The sequence below is a fragment of the Cupressus sempervirens genome, chromosome 8, assembly GCF_028749045.1.
Source record: "Cupressus sempervirens isolate cs-2001-9-10 chromosome 8, ASM2874904v1, whole genome shotgun sequence".
Classification (NCBI taxonomy): Eukaryota; Viridiplantae; Streptophyta; class Pinopsida; order Cupressales; family Cupressaceae; genus Cupressus; species Cupressus sempervirens.
In genome coordinates, this window is record NC_143125.1 from 149,601,660 (window position 1) to 149,626,120 (window position 24,461).

Genomic DNA, 24,461 nt, shown 5'->3' on the forward strand with positions numbered 1-24,461 from the left:
CACAAGATAAATCTCGGTGTTATAATTGTTTGGATGGTTATACTATTTACTTAACCAATAACAATACTATAGGTGAAACTGGATCTTATTGGTAAACTATGTGAAAGAAATTAATAAAGAAGAAAAAGTTAAGTTTGGTGATTACTAATTCAACCCCCCACCCCTCTTAGTAATCAATCCTATACCTACACACACAATTGTCTCTTCAACTCAAAAACAAAGGAATTTATGTGTACTCAACTGATGATTGAGCCTCCTTGAGCATGTTGTATTAGCCTTCCTTCCAACATGCGATTAAATATAGAAGAGAGCTTGCTAGTTGTCTCACCCATTCTAGTGATTGCCCCTTGTATTCCTATTTTGTTTCATCACAAAGCTTATCTCTCTAATGAGATATAAACTATTTATTACATACCTTTTATTTGTTTTACAAGTTTGTATAGAGTGTACATATCAAGGAAGACAAAGGTCCATTACCCTACATTTACAACATCTCTCTCTCTCTCTCTCTCTCTCTCTCTCCCCATCTCTCTCCACACACACACACACATGTAATTACATGGTTGTAAGTGATCATATACCTTAACATATATATTCATTTTAGCATTCACATGTAGAGAAAAATACAGGCACAATATAACGAGGAAATTCAAATACCCATTCCAACTTTGATATGGGTTTGGGCCTATTTTGATGGAATACCTTTTAACATGATACACATTTACACACAACACACACTTGTGCTAGGTTTTGTTCATTCCCTAATTTTTATCCATCCTCATTTATCTCATCTTCATGTATTTATATACATTCAAAATTAACCTATCCCATTTGCATGTATTTTCACAAATTCATATTATCGCCAACACACATTTCAATGCAAATGACCTTACCATAGGATCATTCATCTCCTTTCTTATGCCACACTCAAAATGATTTTTTTCACTCCACACAATCTAAAACTAACTCTTAATTCAAGCTTATAGAAATTTATTAACTCTTGACCCCTTCCTCTTGACATTAGAATAAATATGGAGTATGTTTGAGTGATTGCTCCTTGTATTAATATTTAAATACATTTACAAATGCATTGAAAAATATGAAAGTAACAAGGAATATCCTCATTGCAAACTTAACATTCATTCATAGGAGTGTTTTAAAAGATTAAAAAAGACAAAGTTTTATCTTACCTGTCTAATATACTTACAAGCGGGAGAGTGTTATTGTTGATATTCATCTACACTCGTAAAAGCTCGTCTTATCAATGGAGGGCACACGACTATTTGGATTCAATGGTCTCCCTTAGATATTTTTTAATGCTATCAATGTTTGTTCAAAATATAGGAAAAACGACTAGGAATCAATAACACATAATTTTAATTTGACTTACGCACAATTATAAAAATTTCACATTTTAACAAAAGTACACCAAGAATGTCCATTCTCTTTATGTAAATGATAATTATACATGATCTTACAATATTATTCCAATCATAATTCAAACTAAATGCTCAATCTATCCTTTGAATTCTCCTTCTTCTATCTCACATTTTTCACCCAATTTCATTAATTAACATAAATTAGATTAATTTGTACTTTTTTTTGAAAGACCAATTTGACTTGATTCAATTACATTATTTAAAAAAACCTACATTTATAAAAAAGGTTTGAACATTACATTAAATATCGAAAATATATCCAACGGTCATCCAAGCTCATTTCTCACTCTGCACCTATGTTACCAAAGGAGGATCCAGCTTTGATAATTTTCCTCGGTAATCAGGAAACATGAAATAAGAAAATTATAAATAACCATGGAAATGGCGTGAACAGAATTAGATCCTTAAAACCTTAAACCCTAAACCTTTCCAATTCCATTTCCGACATTACGCGTAGAGCTCTGCTGTGGAAATGAGGTCGCGTTCTCTCTTGAATGGCTTCAAATGGTATGTGCATTTACAGCTAACTGAATTTACCAAGACAATTTTCAAAAGCACCTTCTCATTTCCTTTTCCTGGTGTTAAAAATATCTTGTATTTGCAGGCTTGCAAGTCAGAGGACAGAGACAGTGCTACAACCTTGTAAAGGGTTTGCTAGCAGGGCTGGCTTCAACGACCTGCAAGCGACATTAATAACGGAGAGACACAAATGTTTGTATAACGGGAGCAGATTGATATTGTTACATTTGAGTTCCAGAGCATTTTCGTCGGAAGCGTTGGTGGAGGAGAAGAAGAAGGCATTGACCGCATTAAAGAAACTTGATCGGGAGATTCGCAAAGATACTTTCAAGGAAGAGAGGATAACAGATGCATTGCAGATGTTGGGGGAAGGCGGGAAAGAGATCAACAAAAATGAATTAATTCGCCTTATTAGAAATTTTCGCAAGTATCGTAAATACGAAGCTGCTTTACTGGTTTGTAAACTTCTTTTCTTTCCATCAGCTTCATTTTTGAAGATACTAGGAGATCAAATTAGTTAAATGCAACTGTTTTCCCTATTTAATTTCTTAATCACTATAATTTTTTATAAATTAGTATCTTGTCTTAAAATAGTAGAGCATCTAGAAGCCATGATTAGAACGTTTATGGAGAATGATTATAGAGAAGATTGGGTTACGGCATGTGGTTAGCTCAGTGTATTTTTCAGTCGATGACGATGGAGGTTGGATTGGGCTTTTTCAACAGATTTATCAGAAAACAGATTTTATATTCCTTTTTAAAACTCTCTGGTATAAATTTTACTTCCAAAATTATATATATATATTTAATTTTACTTTCTAGTTCTATTTTTGTGATATTCTGTCCTTTACATTTTATCAGTATTCTTTGCTTAAGTTACTTGGAGACTAACTGGCTTCTGTTGTCTTCGTGATATTCTCATATATATTAAGAGCTCCTGCTCTTCTGACTTTTGCCAAGTTGTATGGTTCCAGTTTTTCTAGCATTTTCCATAGGGTTGGTTTTGTTCTGTGGGCTTATCTACACCTTCACTCAAAGGCAGACACTTGCTGGTCTGCTTCAACTCGGGGGAGATTTTTAAGTTTTCCTTTACATTCTACTGGCCATTCAATCTTTTTTTCCTTGATTGTTTTCAATCTTAATTGTTTTAAAATTGTCTTACAGAAATTTTTGCTTTAATTTGCATAACTTGATATAGGCAAAGGTTTTGTAGTAAGAGCTAAATGTAAAATGCGTTACAAACTAGCACTTGGAATTCTGGTCAATCCAGGTAATATTCTGGTCATATCTGCATGCATAAAAATATATATATTTAACTGGAGTAGAACAAAACAAATAAGAAAAATTTGCTAGTTTTTCTGATTTTGCCATATTATCTGTTTGTTTTATTTTGAACCTTTTTTTGTGCTTTTTCTCTTCTTTGAACCCTAGTAACTGGAATAGACTTATATTCTGCCACACCCTGTTATTTTGCTAAAGCAGGTGACATCAGACCTTATCCCAATAATGAATAAGGCACATATTATTAATAGGGTTTTGACTTATAGTAATGGATATATGCTTTGTAATCACATGTCACCATAGGGCAACTGGATGTATATGGGTTAAAGTTATTGCAGTTTGTGATTAGAACATATAAACCTATTAATTGAAGCTGGTGTAATGTTCTCTACAAGCTCTGTTGAATAGCATATCCCATATTTTAAAAAACACACAGCTGCAGCCTTCTGAGTGTAGTGGTTGCATTTACTTCCATATTGCCGAGGTTCAATTGTAGTCTCCCCCCACTGCCACCCCACCTGCTAAAATGTATCCTCATGCCCCGAAAGTAACAGACAAATAAAACACCCTCTCCATTGTTTTTAAACATAATGCGATTCATTTCAAGTTTTTCTTCAAATTTAACATGATCAGCTATGCCCATTAATTTGTTCACTCTTTAAAGAACATGTACAATACATCTATTTTTTTGTTAATTTCTTATTAGACCTTTGCAGCAATGTCCTGGTTTTGTATGCTCAACTCTAGATGTACCACTTTTAAGTCTTTGAATATTCACGGAACAACATCTTTGAAGTCTAGGAAGATTTTGAATCCTGCTATCTTCCATGTTTGTTCCCAATTGCACTTGCATTATAAGGTGTGGTCTTTCTTTAGACCTTAAGTTCACCTTCACAATGGTCGACCCCTTGTTCTTGCCAACAATTGATGTAGGAGCATCCAAGTGCATATGACAATCTTGCAATACTCAAAAATAATTATTTAATTTATTTTGCTTTTGTTTAATTTTTAGTTGCAGTCATTTGGCACAGGTTTAACATGCTTTAGAGGCAATAAATTGAATATTCAAATTTGGCTGAGCATTTTATGTTTCAGCGTCAATCCATGGGGCAAAATAAGTGGTTGGGCTTATGCCAACAATGTATCGTCTATGCTCCATGGAGTTTCCGAGACGGGGACATTTTAGTGGATGGGGACGTGTTTCTGGTACGGGGATGGGTCAAAGCCAAAATTTAGGGGATAGGACCTTATGGGACAGCGAAGAAAAACATAGGGGATTTTTTTATATAGAAAGACAAAATTCAAGTATGCATATCATAATATTGATAAACCATTCCCCATAGACATTTTAGAAGATCAATACATGGAAAATTATCAAATGACAAATACTAAGTACCTCCATTATAACATATCACATACATACATAGTAAAATCAAAATGCCTAAAGTCTCCAAGTATTATGCATGAAATCAGAATCGAATAAAGAGAAGTGCAACTAAAATAGTAAGTAGTAAATAGAAATACTAAATGCAGTCTTTCCTCACTGCTGCTACTGCTGTTGCTCTATGTTTTTCTTTTTCCCTCTTAGCAAATACATCATATCTTAAAATGAGTAAAGGAGTTAGTGTTTTAGTGTTTTAATGGACAAATATGGTATGCATATTTTTATTATGTCTTTAAGACAACTACAGACTCACACAAAAAGCAAAATTTACTGTTTTGCCTTTACCTGACTAGCTGGAAAAAGGGAATGTCTAGAAGTTTCAGGGATGGCTAGGGGAAGCCGTCCCCAACACTGCTGGCTGTCCCCAAGTTTCTTGTCCAAATTTTTTTGCCGTTTCAGGGGCGTTTCTGAATTTGGCAAAAAGGGGACAGCTTTGGGGATGGTAAAACTCCATCCTCGCCTCCTTGTTTCGTCCCTGCGACAAGTACGGGCCTAAAAGCCTGGAGGACATGTCCCCATGGAACACTGTGTATCATTGATGTGGCACATACAATATTTTATGTTACACTTATGACACAAGAAGTATTATGAGAGACCTTTTACCATCAAGGTAAGTTTTACATATATAACCTTTGCTCCTTTGGCTCAAAGCTTTGTTGTGCAACCATTTGTTAGGACTAGGTGTTGTTCATCTTGCATAACAATTATATAATTTTGTTATGTAATTAAATAATTGTTTGCTTGTGTTGCACCCTAGACAATGTGTTTAGTCGCATTGAGTAATTATTTGGGGCCACTTGTAAAATTGTAATATTTGGCTAGGTACTTTATGTTGTCACACATGGGGGAAGTATTTGTTATTTATACAAAAAAACAAATATGGGGTTAATGTTTAGATGAACTTATGGTTTTGGGTCGCATGGTTCTACCTTACCACATGCTTATGTGTGTGTTTACGTTTGTAAAACAAGCATATGTTTAGTGGTTTAAGGTTGGCTTGTTGAGGTTTTGGTTTGGTTGTTGTTGTATTAAGTCTTACGTCGAGGAGTGCATATGTGAAGCATGGCGTGGGATGTGTAGTTACACGCTTGGACACACAAAGGATGTAGTGCAGAGGCTTGATGTTTCAAAGGTGTTAATGGAGTCTATATAAGTGTATTGTAAAGCTACAGTGGTGAATAATACATTAAGCACAAATGCTTTTGGAGGTTGGGTTTTTTCTTCTAAGGGTCATGCCTCCAACCCTAAGCACTAAATAACAAATAAGTAAACCTAATGATCAACATTCTTTTGGGATTCATATTGCACCTGCTACCACATGTAGACAAGGATTTATAATAAAGGACCAACAATTGCCTTTGGTAATATGAAACGATATGTGTTAAAAGATAATTGGAAAATAACAATAACATTAGTATTGTTTTGCAGAAAATGATAATGTGTAGTAATTAATGTTTTGAGGTGCACCAATTATAATTAAAGGGGTTATTAACAAATGATATATCTTTATCTGTCTTCAAAGAGACATAAAGCTGTAAAATTAAGAAGACTGCTTTGGAAAAATGCATTGGACCATCAAGGAAATTGATTCAATTGGAATTGGTTGCACATAAAGAGCAAAGCAATTCAAAGTTATTAACAATCGAGAACATAGATCTGTTAGATCAGAATTACTACTTATCGCAGGCAATAACATTCTTGTTCAACTCTGGTATGCATGAGATATATGCTTTGTGTATGCATGATGATGATATTGTTTATTATGTGTTTGATATAGTTAATGACATCAAATTTTTATTCTAAACATCAATCTATTTATAATCCAAGCAATCATGTAGAGAAGAGAAGGAAATACATGAAAGTGGAGCATATATGAGATCCTCATCTAAGTGGAACCCCCATGTTGGATGCCCCATGTACCTGTCATCTTGGGTAAACGGGAAATAAAAATCACTCTCGGGTCTAGATAGGAGGATTTTTGGGCACCCTATTGTGATTCCCTTACAACCTACTTAGCAATTGATTGTTGGAGAAAATCACAGTCACAAGTTGACGAATGAGGAGACATGGATAGGAAGGTTAGAGACAAGCATCCCACTAGGTAGATGACCTCATTACAGATGTTCAATGTGCTAACACTTAGGGTCAAGTGGATATAAAATCCGCTCTTGGGCTTAGTGTGAGGATTGCTTTAAGACATCCTTTTGCGCTTTCTCATTCAACCCATATTATGGTTTACTTATAAAAATGAGTATAGATGTGACATGACTTATTTAATGAATTATGATGAGTATACATATTTCTACTCATATGTGTGATTGCTATTATTAATAGAATTAGTTGGCTTTATGAATTACACACACACACAAATATATATATATATATATATATATATATATATATATTCACACACACGTACATGCGGGACCTAAATTAGGACTTATCTTGTTAAAAGGTTTTGTAATTGGTAAAGTCATATCTCTACTATCTTACATTTCTTATTTTTAATGGAATTTGTGATTTTAGGGCAAGATTCCAATTCCCAAATGGGAGGTTACAATTGATATTAGAGCCCCATTCCTACTAGCTTGTGGCATAGAAGATCGTTGATGCAACATGTTTGAAGGGCTCAAAGGCTTTGGAAAGAGGAAAAATAAACTTACATGCACCATTAACTCTATTGAAAACATCATGCAAGAATTTGCCCAAGGCAACAAATGAAATGCCAAGATCTTGAAGCTCAATTGAAAACACAAGAGAGATAGGCAAAATGATCAATCAATTGATTGAATCAATAATGATCAACTAATAGTAAAATATAAATCCCCTTGATAAATGCAAGCTAGACATGTCTAAATATATGGGCAATGCATGATAACTAGAAGTTATGTTAGATATAACGTATCAATCACACAAGGTGGAATCACATATCCACCAATCATGTCAACCTCGAAAGAATGATCAAGTAGAGAATAAAGATGAGGGTCAAAGTTTTCCCTCGCAACAACTAAAGAAGGATCAATCTTCATCAAGAGAAGATAAATGTCATCAATGATCTCTCCCAAATCCTCAATGTAGGACTCCACAAACAAGCTTGTAATGTTTGTCAAGAATGCATCTGATGATTAACAACTAGTCCTTAGATTCGCTTCACTGAAGATATGCCAATCAAAAGTGTCCTTCATCATGTCCAAATGTGCTTAAGCACCAATTGCAAGTGCTCAAATAGGATGTTACGTTATCACAACCAATCTCCCAAAAAGGAAATCCCAATCACAAGGAAGATCCTTCAAACTAGACAACTTGTCACAAATTGCCCAAAAATGCAGATATTGACAATTTTTAACACAAGACCCCAAAAGACAAAATAAGACCAGGGGAGACTCAAGGATGGGCGTGCAGTCTATTTAGGTCTAACATAAGGTGGAATGATGGTTAAAACCAAACTATGCAACAATTATCATATGGTTGCTTCACAAATCCATCATATTAGGCTTGTAGCCCTTTTCATGAAAATCTAACTTAACTTCAGCAATCTCCACATAACGTTATGGATAAATCACATATTCAAGTACCCTTTTGGGTTTTACTAAACATACCCAAACACCAGGATAGGGAGTTACAAACAAATTGGGTTTTCCTCAATTTCTTCCCTAGGCAATTAGCCCTATTAGGTGTCCAAATACAAAAGAGATATACTTTGCAAAGGCCCAAACTTCAAAGAAATTATTGGAACATGAAGGGGCAAGCATAAACAAATAGCAAACCTGAATTCAAGACCTGGTGTTACTTTAAAGTAAGTTATGGGAGATGCTGATCAATGTTATAAGCATGCACATGGATCTTGCATGCCTAGGGCATCAAATTTCTATTGGCCACTTGCACATACAAGTTTGAGACCAAATACATCTTAAAGTACATAATCCACACTAACCAAAGGCCATCAAATTCCCATGGTGAAATCTTGAGATATGGCAATTTATTATTGAAACCTAAGGTATGACAACTTTTACAAAAAATCAAATATCTTGAGTTAGGAGATTGATCAAGATCTCAGATCAACTGCATTGGAAATATGATTCATCCACCTTTATGAAAATGTAGGTTAGACACCCTGGTGCGTTTGTACAAGTCCATACACGTTGTTACAGCATCCAATTGGCAAGAAATCTAAGTTATTTTTATCGATTTGAATGCAAAAGTACATCATGATACCTATTGTCCGCTTGAAAGGGTTTATGTTGGCATCCCCAATGGTCACAACAACTTTTCAAACCATTTTTGGCCGTTGGGGATTGAAATACAAGCTTTTGCAATTTTTGCTTAAAAGTTGCTTGAAACTTTTGAGCAATTTTTGCATTTTATGCAACTTTCGCAATTTGTGAACAAAATATGTTCCAACTAGCATCAAAACATGCTAAAAACATGAAAAATCCTAAGATTTGAAGACATTTGACCACCTTTGACCATAGTTGACCAAGGGCTTATAATTATGCCAATCTTGGAACTAGGCCTTACAAATAGGTCCAAATGCTTAGATGCTAAATCTAACCTATCCTTTAGGTTCTTAGGACTTTGTAGATTCCTCATTTGATGTGGGTGCTCCTGCACCATACTCCCCTTGCGTTTTTGAACTTGAAGTTCCTACTTGAGGTTAACCACTCCACAGAGGTGCTATGTTGCTTGATTTGATCCTCTGTCATCCAAGTTGCATCGATGTTAGCGAGTCCTTTCCATTTCACTAGATGTTGTATGTATTTGTTATGCCTTGTTTGTTTCAACAACTTGGTATCCAATATTGCCTCCAACTCAAGTGGTTTGCTTTGAGGGAGGTTAGTAACATAGTCTTCATCCATTTCAGTCTGCTGACCTTGTTCACTTGTTGAACCTGTCAAACCTTTACAAGGAGTGAGGTCTGCAACATCGAAAATTGGAGAGATTTGCACGGTAGGGGGAAGAGATATCTCATAGGCATTCTCACCCATTTTGTTGAGTATAGAGCATGGCCCAACCTTCTTCATGTGAAGTTTTATATACCTACCCTTAGGTAGTCTCTCTTTCCTCATGAATGCCCATACCTTGTATCCAAATGTTGAAATGGACTTCCCTTCCTCTCCTTTCTACTTGTTCTTTATATTTCTGGTAGATTTTTGCGATGCTTCTTTCGCTTCATGCTGCACCTTGGTGATGAGCTCTGCAAGTTCCTCTCCTTGTGCATTGACCTTGAAATCGGATGGTAACTCAACCAAATCCAAAGGACCTTTGGGATGAAGGCCATAGACTGCTTGGAAAGGAGTTTTGCTAATAGACCTATTCATGGAGTCATTAAAGGCAAATTCTGCTTGGGGTAAGAGCAAATCCCAACTTTCAGCATACTGCTTGGTTAGGCATCTTAGGAGGTTGCCTAATAGCCTATTCACCACCTTAGACTGCCCATCAGTTTGTGGCTGATAGGCAGAGCTATAGGTCAAGTTAGTTCCCAACTTTTTGAAAAGAGTTCTCCAAAAATGCCCTTGAAACTTTACATCTCTATCTGATAAAATGGTTTGGGGTAGGCCAGGGATTCTGACTACTTCTTTAAAGAAGAGATGTGCAATGTGGGATGCATCATTAGTGCTTTTGTAGAGTGCAAAATGGACCATCTTGCTGAATCTATCCACTATGACAAACACATTGTCAAATCCTTGTTTTGTTCTAGGCAGACTCATTACAAAATCCATTGAAATGCATTCCCAAGGCTTTGTGGGAATCGGTAAAGGTTGATATAATCCTTGATTTGTAGATACTCCTTTGGCTTGTTGGCAAATGTTGCATGTTTCATTTAACTTCTTGACATCATTTCCCATCTTTGGCCAAAAATAACTCCTCTTTACCATGTCTGCTGTCTTGTCTATTCCAAAGTGACCACCTAAGCCACCACAATGCTTCTCCCTTATAATGTTTGTCCTCATGGAACACTTAGGAATGCATAGTTGAGCCCCCTTGAATAGGAGTCCATTCTGAATCAGATATTCAGAAAAATCATTATGGTACTTGTCTACCATTTTTGTGCATACTTCAAAGTCTTCTCCAAAATCTGGATCACTTGCACACAAATGCTTTAGTGAGTCTATGCCCACACTCCGGAGTTGAACTTCTTCAACTAATCCCACTCTTCTGCTAAGGGCATCAGCCACTTTGTTTGCTACACCCTTCTTATGATTGATATTGAAAGTGTATGCTTGTAGTTTCTCCATCCATTTGAGATGCTTAACTGATAACTTTTCCTAAGAATTTAGAAAACTCAATGCATGATTATCAGTATAAACCACAATTCCTTAGGGATTAGGTGGTGTCTCTATTTGTTTAAGGCTTGTACCATAGCATACAACTCTAGATCATAGGTAGAGTACTTATTCTTTGCCTCATTCAATTTTTTCTGAAAAGAATGCTACTGGTTTGCTCTCTTGGCTTAGGATTGCACCTATGACCAAGTTGCTCGCATCAGTCTCAATAATGAAGACTTTGTTGAAGTTAGGGAGCACCAAGATAGGGTATTGAGAAACTCTGTTCTTCAAATACTGCAAAACATCATTAGCCTCCTTTGTCCTTGCAAACTTGTTCTTCCTTACTTCTTTGATGGTGTCTAGCATAGGAGCACACACATGACTGAGATTCTTGATGAATTTCCTATAGAAAGTGGCAAGGCCATGGAAGCTCCTTACATCACCTTGGTTCTTTGGTGGAGGCCAGTTGACAATGGCTTCAACCTTCTCAGGGTCCATCTTGAGGGTGCCTTGTGAAAGGACAAAGCCTAGGAACACAAGTTTCTTCTTCATGAAGATGCACTTTTCCAAGTTGATCACCAACTTGTGCTGATGAAGTCTCCTTAAGACCTATTCCATGCGATCAAGATGTTCTTCTCTGCTATGACTAAATATTAGTATATCATCAAGGTATATAACAACAAATTTTCCAATGAAATCAATGAATATCTCATTCACAAGCCTCATAAATGTACTAGGTGCATTACTTTACCCATAAGGCATTACCAACCATTCAGAAAGACCTTTAGTAGTTTTAAATGCTGTCTTCCATTGATCTCTTAGTTTGATCCTGATTTGATGGTAGCCTGATTTCAAATCAATTTTGGTGAAATAGCAAGCACCTCCTAGTTGATCCAATAAATCCTCAATTCTTGGCATGGGAAATCTATATCTTATTGTGATTTTATTTATTGCGCTGCTGTTAGTACATAACCTCCTCTTTCCATCCTTTTTGGGAGCAAGGACAAATGAGATTGCCCAAGGACGTAGACTTCTCTGAATCAGTCCTTTCTCTAGCAGATCATTGACTTGTTTTGCAATCTTTGCATGTTGGACTAGAGTCATTTTGTAGGATGCTTTGTTAGGCAAGGAAGAGCCAGGAATTAGGTCAATCTGATGACTGATATCTCTTATGAGAGGGAGGCTTGAGGGTAAGTCATAGGCAATGACATCACTGTATTTTAGCAACAGATCCTTGACTTCATTTGGTATAGGTTCTTTGTCTTTAGTACTAACGTTCTCTTTAGGTTTAGACACTAGTATGAAGTATGAACCCTTGGGAGTCAGGTTCTTTCAATGCTTTCGTCATTTCCTTCTTTTTTATGGTGACTACAGTAGACTCTACCTTAGGATCAGGCATTGGTTTCATTGTAAAGATTACCCCATTCTTTGTTATGGAGTAGATGTTTTTCCTACAATGGTGTGTGGCATCTACATCATATTGCCAGGGTCTACCAAGGAGAATGTGGGAGGCATCCATCTCAACCACATCACAAAGCACTTTGTCCTTCAAGTCTGCAATAGAGAACTCTACCCAAGCTCGTTTAGCTACTAGGGTTTGTTGACCTTTTGTAAGCCAAGAGACATGATAGGGGAAGGGATGGGGCTTCTTAGGCAACTTAAGTTTTTCAACCATTTTAGAGGACACCAAATTCTCAGTTGATCTTGAATCAATTAATAAACTACATAACTTGCCTTGGCATTTGATCTCTATTCTGAATAGGTTCTTCCTTTGGGGTGGCTCTTGGGTCTGAAGTATTTGCAAGAAGGCTTGCCTCATCATCAGACATGCACCTTCCTCAGGTTCAAGATCCCTGCAGTCAAGTTGATCTTCTTCAATGAGTTGAGTTCTCCTCTCCCCTTGATTGTTGTTCCTCTTCTCAGGACACTTCCCTGCATGGTGACCTAAATGATTGCAGTTGTAGCACTTGATGGTGCCATTGCCTCTTCCTCTGCCTTTGCCAAAGGTCTTTCCTCCTCTTTAGTTCCCTTTGGAACTAGATTCTCCCTGATCCTTGTTTTGATCAAAAGTTTTACTGCCATTGTTTTGCCCTTTGCTCCAAGAGTTGTTTTTGGCCTTGAAGTTCTTGTTATTGTTATTCTCCTTCCCTTTGTTTTGGTCCTGCTTGCTCTTCCATTTCTCTTCCACTTTGATGGCTATTTGATAGCACTTATTCACAGAAGTAGGAGTGTGAAGGCTAAGTTCCTCTTGGATGGGTACCTTGAGGCCATTCATGTACCTTGCAAGTTTTTCTTCCTCATCCTCCACTGTATTGGTCTTCATTCACAGTTTTAGGAACTCCTTTGTATAGGAATTGTTTCAAACTCTGCTTCCTCCTATGGAGTTGTACCCCATAGTCTTTAGGCACATAGGTTTCTCTGACTAGTGCCACCATTCTATCCCAAGAACAAATCATGCTTCTTCCTTTTTTCACCCTTTCGGTTTGGATGAAGTTCCACCAAGTTAGGGCTGCCACCTTCAACTTGGACTTTGCCATTTTTTACTCTTTGCTTCTCTAGAATATCTTCACATTCAAAGAAACTAGTCAGGGCCTCAATCTAGTCCAAGGCCACATCAGCATTCATCTTGCCATTAAAAGTTGGTAGTTCCAACTTCCCCTCCATGGTTCTTTTCTCCATGGACTTGAGAGCATTCAATAGAGGTCTTTGTTTTTAGCAGGCACTTCACCATCTTCCTCAAGGTCTTCAACCTAAGTATTTTGATCTTCTTCAGATTGTGCCCCTTTGTTCTTATCCAACTTGCTTTCAAGTTCCTTCAACCTCTTTGCTAGAGCAACGTTAGTTTCCCTTTGTTGTCTCATGATCTTTGCAAGTTCTGCATTGGTTACCCTTGTAGGTATTTCTTCTTCTTCGGTAAGAGACAAGGCTTTAATACCACTTGATGCAATGGAATCTGGTAGAGTAGTTCTTTGATTAACAACTAGTCCTTAGATCCCCTTCATTGAAGATATGACAAACAAAAGTTTCCTTTATCCTGTCCAAATGTGCTTAAGCACCAATCACAAGTGCTCAAATAGGATGTTACTTTATCACAACCAATATCCCAAACAAGGAAATCTCAATCACAAGGAAGATCCTTCAAACTAGACAACTTATCACAAATTGCCCAAAAATGCACCTATTGACAATTTTTAACACAACACCCCAAAACACAAAACAAGACCAAAGGAGACTCAAGGATGGACTTGTAGTCTGCTTAGGTCTAACATAAGGTGGAATGATGGTTAAAACCGAACTATGCAACATTTATCGTATGGTTGCTTCAGAAATCCACCATATTAGGCTTGTAGCCCGTTTTCATGAAAATCTAACTTAATTTCAGCAATCTCCACATAACCTTATGGATAAATCACATATTCAAGTACCCTTTTGGGTTTTACTAAACATACCCAAACACTAGGATAGGGAGTTACAAACAAATTGGGTTTTCCTCAATTTCTTCCCTAGGCAATTAGCCCTATTAGGTCTCCAATACAAAGGATATATACTTTGCAAAGGCCCAAACTCCAAACAAATGATTGGAACATGAAGAGGCAAGCATAAACAAATAGCAAACCCAATTTCAAGACTTGATGTCACTTCTAGAGTAAGTTATGGGAGATGTTGATCAGTGTTATAAGCATGCACATGGATCTTGCATGCCTAGGGCATCAAATTTCTATTGGCCACTTGCACATACAAGGTTGAGACCAAATACATCTTAAAGTACATAATCCACACTTGGATTTTACTAGAGGCCGTCAAATTCCCATGGTGAAATCCTGAGATATGGAAATTTCTTATTGAAACCCTAGGTATGACAACTTTTATGAACAACTTTTACAAAAAACCAGATATCTTGAGTCAGGAGATTGATCAAGACCTCAAATCAAGTGCATTGGAAAGATGATTCATCCACCTTTCTGAAAATGTAGGTTAGACACCCTGGTATGTTTGTACAAGTCCGCACACATTGCATCATCCAATTGGCAGGAAATCTGAGTTGTTTTTATCGATTTCAATGCAAAAGTACATCATGATACCTACCACCCGCTTGAAAGGGCTTATGTAGGCATCCCGAACGGTCACCACAACTTTTCAAACCATTTTTGGTTGTTGGGGATCAAAATACAGGTTGACAACTTTTGAGCAATTTTTACATTTTATGCAACTTTTGCAATTTGTGAACAAAATATGTTCAAACCTTAACTAAATGATGCAACTAGGATCAAAACATGCTAAAAACATGAAAACATGAAAAATCCTAAGATTTGAAGACATTTGACCACCTTTAATCATAGTTGACCAAGGGCTTATAATTACGCCAGTCTTGCAACTAGGCCTTACAAATAGGTCCAAATACTTAGATGCTAAATCTAACCTATCCTATAGGTTCTTAGGACTTTGTAGTTTCCTCATTTGATGTGGGTGCTCCTGCACCAGCATCTTAAGGATTTTGATTTGGAAGACAAGAATTATCTTGTTGCATTGAATCACAAGCAACCATGGCTATAGGAATATAACTCTCTTAAGGAGCAATACTAGAAGTGATCTCAACTGAAGAAGTAGGAGCTGCATGTAGAGGTTCTGGAACTTAAATCCAACTAGATAGCTCTTGTAAGGTATCATCGTCAAAGGGAATATTATCTGCTTCATCAAGTGGAAGGAGACAATCTATAATTGGATCTTTTGGGAATGGAGTAACATGTGGATCTCCAAAATGCTTTTGTAAGTTCTAGAACATAAATCCAACTAGATTGCTCTTGTACAATATCATCAAAGGGAATTTTATCTGCATCATCAAGTGGAAGGAGACAATCTGCATTTGGATTGGCATCAATGCTTTTAAAACTTGGGTAAGATTGGCTGTTGGAGAAATTGATTGAGGTTCAAAATGATCAATAGTCTAACACAATCATTGTTATGTTCCCAAATTGCTCTAGTTGCTTTGTTGAAGTAACTTAAGATCGTATCTGCAAATGTACTTCCATTGCCATTGTAATTGATGATTTCCAAATGCAGATTTGGATCTCATATATGTATAATATGAGAGGAGGAGACATGTCTCTATAGTTAATCACCATTTAGTTTATAAATAACTATATGCATAACTCATCTTATATATATAATATTAATATATTAACCATATATGTAATATAATAATATTATTATATAATAATATATAATGCAAAATATATATAATACATATTATATTACATATATATTATAAATAAGATATATAATGCATAATATATAATATATATTATATTACATATATAATATATATTATATAAGAATCACCAATAACAATTTATTTGAAAAACATAAACATAGATTAATATATCAAATAATCAATGTTTTACTTCTACTGACGCTAAAACATTAACACTCCCTCTTTAGCAAGGGAGAAGTAAAATATCATTAGATTAGAATTAGAATCATGAACACAATGTATATTAAAATCTCTTAGCAACATAAACTATTTCCTATGATCTCTACTTGAACTTAAGAAATGTCTAGAGATGTCCATAGTGATTAAAATTTTCATGATCTCTACTTGCACTTGAGCAATGTTTAGAGATGTCCATGACACATTTGTAGTTTATGATCTCTACTTGCACTTAAGCAATGTCTAGAGATTTTCATGACACACTCATGATCTATACTTGCACTTAAGCAATGTCTAGAGATGTTCATGATACACAAATGATCTCTACTTGCACTTAAGCAATGTCTAGAGATGTCAATAACACACTCATGATCTCTACTTGCACTTAAGCAATGTCTAGAGATGTCCATGATGACATAATAGATTTGTTACCCATGATCTCTAATTGTCCAAAAACAATATTTAGAGATGTCCATGATAACAGGACTATCATTTGTAAGATCGTCACCTTACAAAGATTACCTTATGTTTGTTATCATGGTGTCTGGCAGATTCCGGCCCAAAGAACCATGATAATAGGCCTATCATATGTAAGATCGTCACCTTACAATGATTACCTTCTGTTTATTTATGCCAATGAAAGATTGTCACCTTTCATTACATATCTGAAACAACAATTATATAACGATTGTCACCTTTCATTACATATCTAAAACAACAATTATATAACCAGATATAGATTGAAATCAACATATCAATTTTTACCTTTGAAATATTTCAATTCAACATTTCCCTTTAGAACTTCTCCTCATAGAGAAGATATCATCCATAAGGGATTGCATCTCAAAATTTCTCCCTCTAAATATAGATTCTGGGATGTCAGGTCCTCTTGTTACTTCCTCAAAAAAGAGCTCACTTTTCCCAAGGATGCTTGACAAACTCATCACTCCCTTGTGATATACATAGGAGTAGGCCCATCAATATCATGCAGTCGCCCACATGGATTTCTAAACTCCCTTTGAGTATTAATCTTCTAAGATCTAGCATTGCCTTTGGAGAAATGTCATACTCCCTCTTAATGCAGAAGAATCTCATAATCTCAATCATCAAAGATACTTGCATCAAGATCCATCTTGATCATCAGGGTCTTTGGAACTACTATGATTAGATTTAGTATGCACAATATTTGGTAGCATATTTGAAGTATCAACCTTCTTAAGAATATCCTCAAACATAAAGGAAAAGATCAAAGCAAATAACCTTTAATAAATGAATAGATAAATGTAAAAGATACAAGTACTTATCTGCCCCAAGAGGGTTATGGAATATCTCCTTTTCTAAGGATGGTTCAAGTGGGAATGGAACATTGACTATTATTCCCCCCCACAATGTAAAATTCCCACTCATTCTTATATTGTTTTGTATCAAATATGATAACTTCTTTCTAAGTTTGAACTTGCTCTTTTTATCCAATGAAAATCCAAACATTCATTAATTAGAAGCAAACACAAACTCATCCATAATATGCCAATATCTTGATTTAGTATGACTATGCCACTTGAATGACTCTACAATTCATACGTCAAGTTTCATTTATCAAAGTCACAACTTTCTTATAATCAATCACTAAAGATTCCATCACAACATTTGTTTTACTCCCTCTAAATCAATATGGTTGATATCACTGACAGTTGATGAAATCATATCCTCTATCTACCCTCTCTAATGAATGTCTCAGAATCCCTTTGAACATAAATCTTCTAGGCTTCTAAAACTTCGTTTTAACAAGGTGTAAGACTCTTTCTGAATCGTATATTAATCTTCCTTTTCTTGCAAGAACATAGCTCTTATATAAATAAATTAAGAATAATATAGAGAAATGTTTGATTGAGATATAATATATTTACATAATGAATCTCTATATATTTCATAAACATTATCAAATTAAATATAATCTTAAATCAAATAAGAGTGTCAATTAGAATGTTAGTAATTCTAAATCATGCCTATCACTAACAACAACAATTATTATAACATAACTCTTTATTTTATATTTTCAATAATAAAATCAAGATACCATAATACTTAATTTTATTCATAAAAAATTGATTAGGAAATATATATATATATATATATATATATATATATATATATATATATATATATATATATATATATATATATAATCACCATATATTTTAAGTTATACTATCTCATAAAATATAACTACGAAATAATTATTAATAATGACACATTAACTTACCACTCTTAATGCCCTATAAAAATAATAATAATATGAAGAAACTTAATATAAGTTATGTACTTACTTCCAAGGGATCGGCGGTACCTTTTCCACCCTTGAATCCTTGTGCCCTACATAAGTCAAATGGTTAACAAGTACACAAATACACTTTGTACATTTCGAATGCCAGCCTTCGGTGATGAGTATCTTCCCATCACCATTACCCATTATAATTATCGATAAGTGGTGATATATCCATCGTTCTCCTTTCTTGTTCACATTAATTCATCAATTTCCAATTAAGAGAATAATGGTTCCTATTCTCAACCCTGATACTAATATTTAAGTGTCTCCTTTATCGCATGTAATTCGTATAGAGGACTGCTCATATTCTTTCCCAGTATTGCAATAGTAATTCATGAGCAGGTGACAACATAATACGTATCTTGAAGTAAGGAAACAATTTGCATATCGTGTAATATAAATATGGTGAAGAAAGTTTGCGGAAAATTGAACACGAGTGCAAGAATTTCCCTAGCCAAAGCTATTTGTCTCCAAGGCGATGATAAATTCATCTTCACGAACTCTGCATCATTCTCATCTTCTTTGCTGCGTCCTTCCCATTGTTGATTAGGCCTAATCACTGCCTGACCTAGATCTTGTTCACAAACATGGTTTGCACAAACAGTAAGTTGAGCCACTCAATTCGACTCCCATCATATGTTCCAAAACCAAATCGTTGACTCCAAGCATTGAGCTCGAGAAGAATTCATTTATTGAGCCAGATCCCTAATGGTGGTCAAGTTCTTAGAGTTCAACTCTGACTTCTCTGAATTTTGAGTTCGAGCTCTTTGCACCTTCCCTTGAGTGGAACAAAAGGTTTGACTAATGATATCTACCCTTCTCAATTTGTGATTTCTCCTTCAGCCATTTATCCGTCATGGTGGTGCCTGATATTTGTCTGATAGTGATTGGACGATGGCACTTTATGTCTACACTCCCCATTGCGTGGTCTTTGTTTTATAATAACCACAAACATATTTTGATCCGTCCAACTTCTATAGTATATGCTTCTATATACATCTATCTTACTTGAGCATATAACATTTGATATTTGATCATATCATTATATGTAGATTTCATGTCTATTGTATGTACTCGCTATTCTTAGACAAGCATGTATACAATCATTTTCTATCTCTCATCTATCCTATATTTTCTCTTTTCAATGTGTCTCTAACTGAGAATGGTTCTAAGTGGCAGTCGACTCCTATCTATTCATTTCATTCAATATCCTCCTCACTGGCACCACCACAATGGTAAGTTGAGTGCTTTTGTTGCATCCTATTGTTGACGATTCAGAGAGATATATAAACTCTCGTATCCAGTCACTTCTGATCTGACTAGCCACACAAGTGAAGTCTCTTTAGTGATTAGTAGACATGCATATATAATGCCTATCTTTTCAAACATCTTTTAATTCTTTTCTCAGCAGCTGCGATTATGCGGAGAGGTAGGTGTCACTAGTTTCATGACCTAGTCTACAATGGTCTTTTATCTACCATGTAGGTGCCCTTACGTACTTTGTCAATTGGCATCTTCCTTCCTTCATCTCGTATGTGTACTCTGTGCCATCTTACTAATTGTACCCAAACTCTTTGTCACTTCTCTCTTTGTATTTTCTTCATAATCCTTCCTTAAGTTGTGATGATACTCCATGCACATAATAAGCCTAAATTTTCTTTTATGGTTGGCAACGTGTATAGTATGAATTGATAAATGTGGTGAGTATGTTTTCTGTGTCTCATTCATAAAATGGGATGGCATTTCATTTTTTTCATAACAATATCTCAACTGCTTGAAGGTGCTTCTCTCTATGATCTTTGTTAGTGCATTGATACATTTGTTTAGAAGTGTTCTGACAACCAGTTTTCGAGTTTATATACAATGCCACTGGTGCTCTGACAAACGTATGTATGCGCATTGCACTTAAACTATAATTTCTGACAAAATTTCATCCCTTATGCTTTGATAGATGTTTCTTATCCCTTCCAAAGATAGATTCAAGTACAGAGGATGCGAGCAAAGGATAATGAATTTGATTCAATGACTCACAATTGCATTTTTTTGAAAATATCCTCTTGAAGTTGACATGGAAATAATCTTCACTTTCTCTTCCCTCGTGTTGAATTGACACTTCATTGTCTGATGAATGTCACAAAAGGAACATACTTTAGACTTCTGTATAGTACTCGGTTTCCAAATAGGAATTCTCTTCTGTATGTCATCTTGAAGTAAATAGTTGATTATTTTTTATGTTGTCACAGTCTGAGCACTAATAGTCAGTTGTCTTTACTTACGATAATTTCCAACCAGCAACAATTTCAGTAGTCATAGACATTATATTTTGAATATCTTCCAGTTCTCTCTTACATTTGCAGTTAGCTCTGATACCATGTTGAAGTAACTTAAGATCGTATTTGCAAATGTACTTCCATTGCCATTGTAATTGATGATTTCCAAATGCAGATTTGGATCTCATATATGTATAATATGAGAGGAGGAGACATGTCTCTATAGTTAATCATCATTTAGTTTATAAATAACTATATGCATAACTCATCTTATATATATAATATTAATATATTAACCATATATGTAATATAATAATAATATTATATAATAATATATAATGAATTTGAGGCAAGTCCATAAAGATGAGGCAAAAGATTAAGACATCTCCAATGTATGATGATTCCTTTTGACCATGACACATAATTAACCCCATTTAAAGTTAAGACAACATGATATATTGCTACTTCCATGATTACATCAATGCTACTTTAAAAAATGAGATCAACAATTCATTACACCCCTACGAAATCTACTCAAATCCCCCCTTGATTAGATGATGTTGGCAATTTATATAGAGTGCGTGTTCAATTGCTACTTGCCAAATGCACCAAATTGGACTTATGATTTTGAAGATTACAACAGCAATATGAGACTATAGCAGACTCAAAAGAAGTAAGATACAAGATCACTCCAGGATCTAATCAATTATAAGTGCCAAAAATAGGCCAAAATAGACCAATTGCTGAAAGTGCTATGTCTACTCACAATGGCTAAAAATTGATAGCAAATCTGAAAAGTAAACAAAAAAAATGTACTTATAAAAAATGACACTTGAAAATGTGTCTGTATGTCAGAAAGATGGCCCTTGAAGATGCAAAAAATAGGGTAGGATAGGTACACCATCAAAGGCTGTAAATTCTGGAAAGTTTGTCCATAACAAAAAATTACTTGCACAACACCGAAGAACACAAAATTTTACCCCAAATGAAAAACATTGCATCAAAATAAGAGTTAGTATAACTGAGATATGGGGGTTTGGGGTTTGCCTCCAAATCAAAAGTGCCAATGAGGGGGTTTGCAAATGTTCAAAATATTGCTGATATATTGCTACTTTCAGCAGGCTACAAACACAATTTGACAGTTTGGGTCTCATCGATGCAAAAAAATCATAGGCAAATTTTATTATAATGGAAGTGTCAAAATTAAATAGAGAGGAAAGACAACATCGCCCATTGCTAAGGATGATGTGGTTGCTGAATGTAATGTGTGCAAATGATGGGTTGAAATGGTTCATTCAACTTTTACACCACTGAAATTGAAGTTAGAGTATTGAAATGGTTCATCCACTGAAATTGAAGTTAGAGTATTGAAGTTAGAGTGTTGAAATGGTTCATTCAACTTTTACACCACTGAAATTGAAGTTAGAGACATAATCCTTTACACATTCACCATTTCGGCTTTCACCATTGGTATATAACGCAAGAAGTATTAAATACACAAAAAAAAATGTGGTATTATAATAAAAAATGCATGAATATTACCAAAGCACTTGCTAAAGTAAGGGCGAATCTGAGTATCAATGGCAGAGACCTCTATGAGTGCTGATAAAAAAATCCTTGTGAATTAAATTGCTTGCTGATGTTGTCGCTATGTACAATGAATCTCGTGGTGGAAGGAGGCAATCTCCAAAAATAACATGTTGTTTCTAATATGAGGTGCATTAGAGGCAGAGCCCTATTTGTGCAATGGGGGTTGTTAAGAAAAAACAAAGATTGGGTTTGAGGAAGTTGCTATGGTTGGCATTGCTCAATGTGGATAGAGTATCACAAGCAAATACACCCTGACTAGTGTATATTGAGATCTTGATCAACGCTGTTGAGTGATTTGTATATGCCACTATGAATGAAGATTATTGCATCATCTAAGGGTGCCACATCATCCTTAGCATTTGGTCATGAAATGAAATGCAAACTCCTATGTGTCTACATGACAACTTATATGTAAATGTATTATCCTAAGTAAACTTAAGTGTAATTATAATTTGTTAAGTTTTAATAGATTTGTCTTTACTGTAACTTGTACAAGCACTCAGATTTTTTTGTGTTTCAAATTACCTTCTTAATGTGTGTATATGAAATTAAGAGGCATGTCTCTATGTCTTTAACTCTCATTAGTTATCAATAGCATTTTCTTATTATCATGATTAAGAATGTGATAATAACTTGTATGTATGTATGTATGTATGTATCTAATATATCATATATCTGATATATATATTTCTACTTTATTATCATTAGTACTAATGCTCCATGATAATAATCGTAAAGGATAGATATGAAATGTTTGAGATCGATATATCTTTCAAACATTTGATTTCATCAATTTGAATCATTCAATCTATGCTACAATCATTAACACTCCCTCATAGCTAGGGAGGATAATCAACATAATTAGATATTGCCTAAATACAATATCAGGCATGAAATGTTTAGGACTATCTTTGATTAGAAGAATTTCACCTTTTCGATAGCATCTCATGATATTAGAAGTAATCGCCTCAAAATATATTCACCAAGTACTCAAATGATATTAGGCATGTGCACACGTATCCTCAATAATACTTACCATAGGAACATTATATTCATGGTCTATTTAAGGAAATTAATCTACCATGCAAGATATAATCTATCATGATCTGTTTAGACATCACAAGATATCCATCATAATAGAAGATTAAGTTATTGTAAGATTGTGACTTTTCAATACCTTTAACAAATACAAGTGATAATCATTTGGAAGTCGTCATTACTCATGATATACATAGGGGAATGATGAGGGCACAACTCAAGACAAAATGAACACAATAGGAAAGGAAACTTTTATTATCTGAAATAAATGCTATTACATGCATTGCAAAAAAAAGTCGACTCAACTATATGCCTGATGGGCTTACAACATTATCAAATTCTGGAGAAGAGCCTTTCTCACAATACCTTCTCCCAAACTCCACAAAAAACTACTTTTACATCGCAAGAAAGGGCCTTAAGTAGTTTGATTTAGGTTTAGGGTTAGGAATATATTTTACATTTTGTCATATGGCGGCCATCGCCAAAACAAAAAGTTCTAGATTCACATTAGAAGTCAGTTCAAAAATAGAAGGTTCCAGAAAAGGCAGTCCAACTTTTGGGAGGCATAACTTGTGATGTGGGACTGAGATTGATGAACCGTTCACATTTTCAGAAAGCTCTCTTAGTGCTCTATATACCAATGGGCTGCCTTAAGTCACACCTCAATTTTTTGGAGTTGTACAAGGCCATTTGGTGCCTTGAATCGGGCTTCAAAGCATTCTTAGGAGGTCTCCAGGCAACTTAAAACTACAAGAACTTTCAAACTATGAGACCAATTGCCTGATTCTATTTTTTGGAGTGCTTGAAATCTCAATTAAAACCTTCCCTCCAACTTAAACCCTCTAACTCTTCATAAATTT

At 35.1% G+C, this 24,461-nt stretch overlaps 1 protein-coding gene across 1 annotated transcript in view; it reads left to right on the plus strand.

Annotated features, from left to right (window-relative positions):
* Positions 1-1,688: 1,688 nt before the first annotated feature.
* LOC149541990 (pentatricopeptide repeat-containing protein At4g02820, mitochondrial-like) overlaps positions 1,689-24,461 on the plus strand; it is a 69,054-nt gene continuing 46,281 nt past the window's right edge. Inside the window, exons 1-2 of the mRNA XM_089797042.1 lie at positions 1,689-1,946; positions 2,044-2,413. Coding sequence (XP_089653168.1) covers positions 1,912-1,946; positions 2,044-2,413 — 405 coding nt within the window. The 5' untranslated portion in view covers positions 1,689-1,911. The remainder of the gene's footprint in view (positions 1,947-2,043; positions 2,414-24,461) is intronic.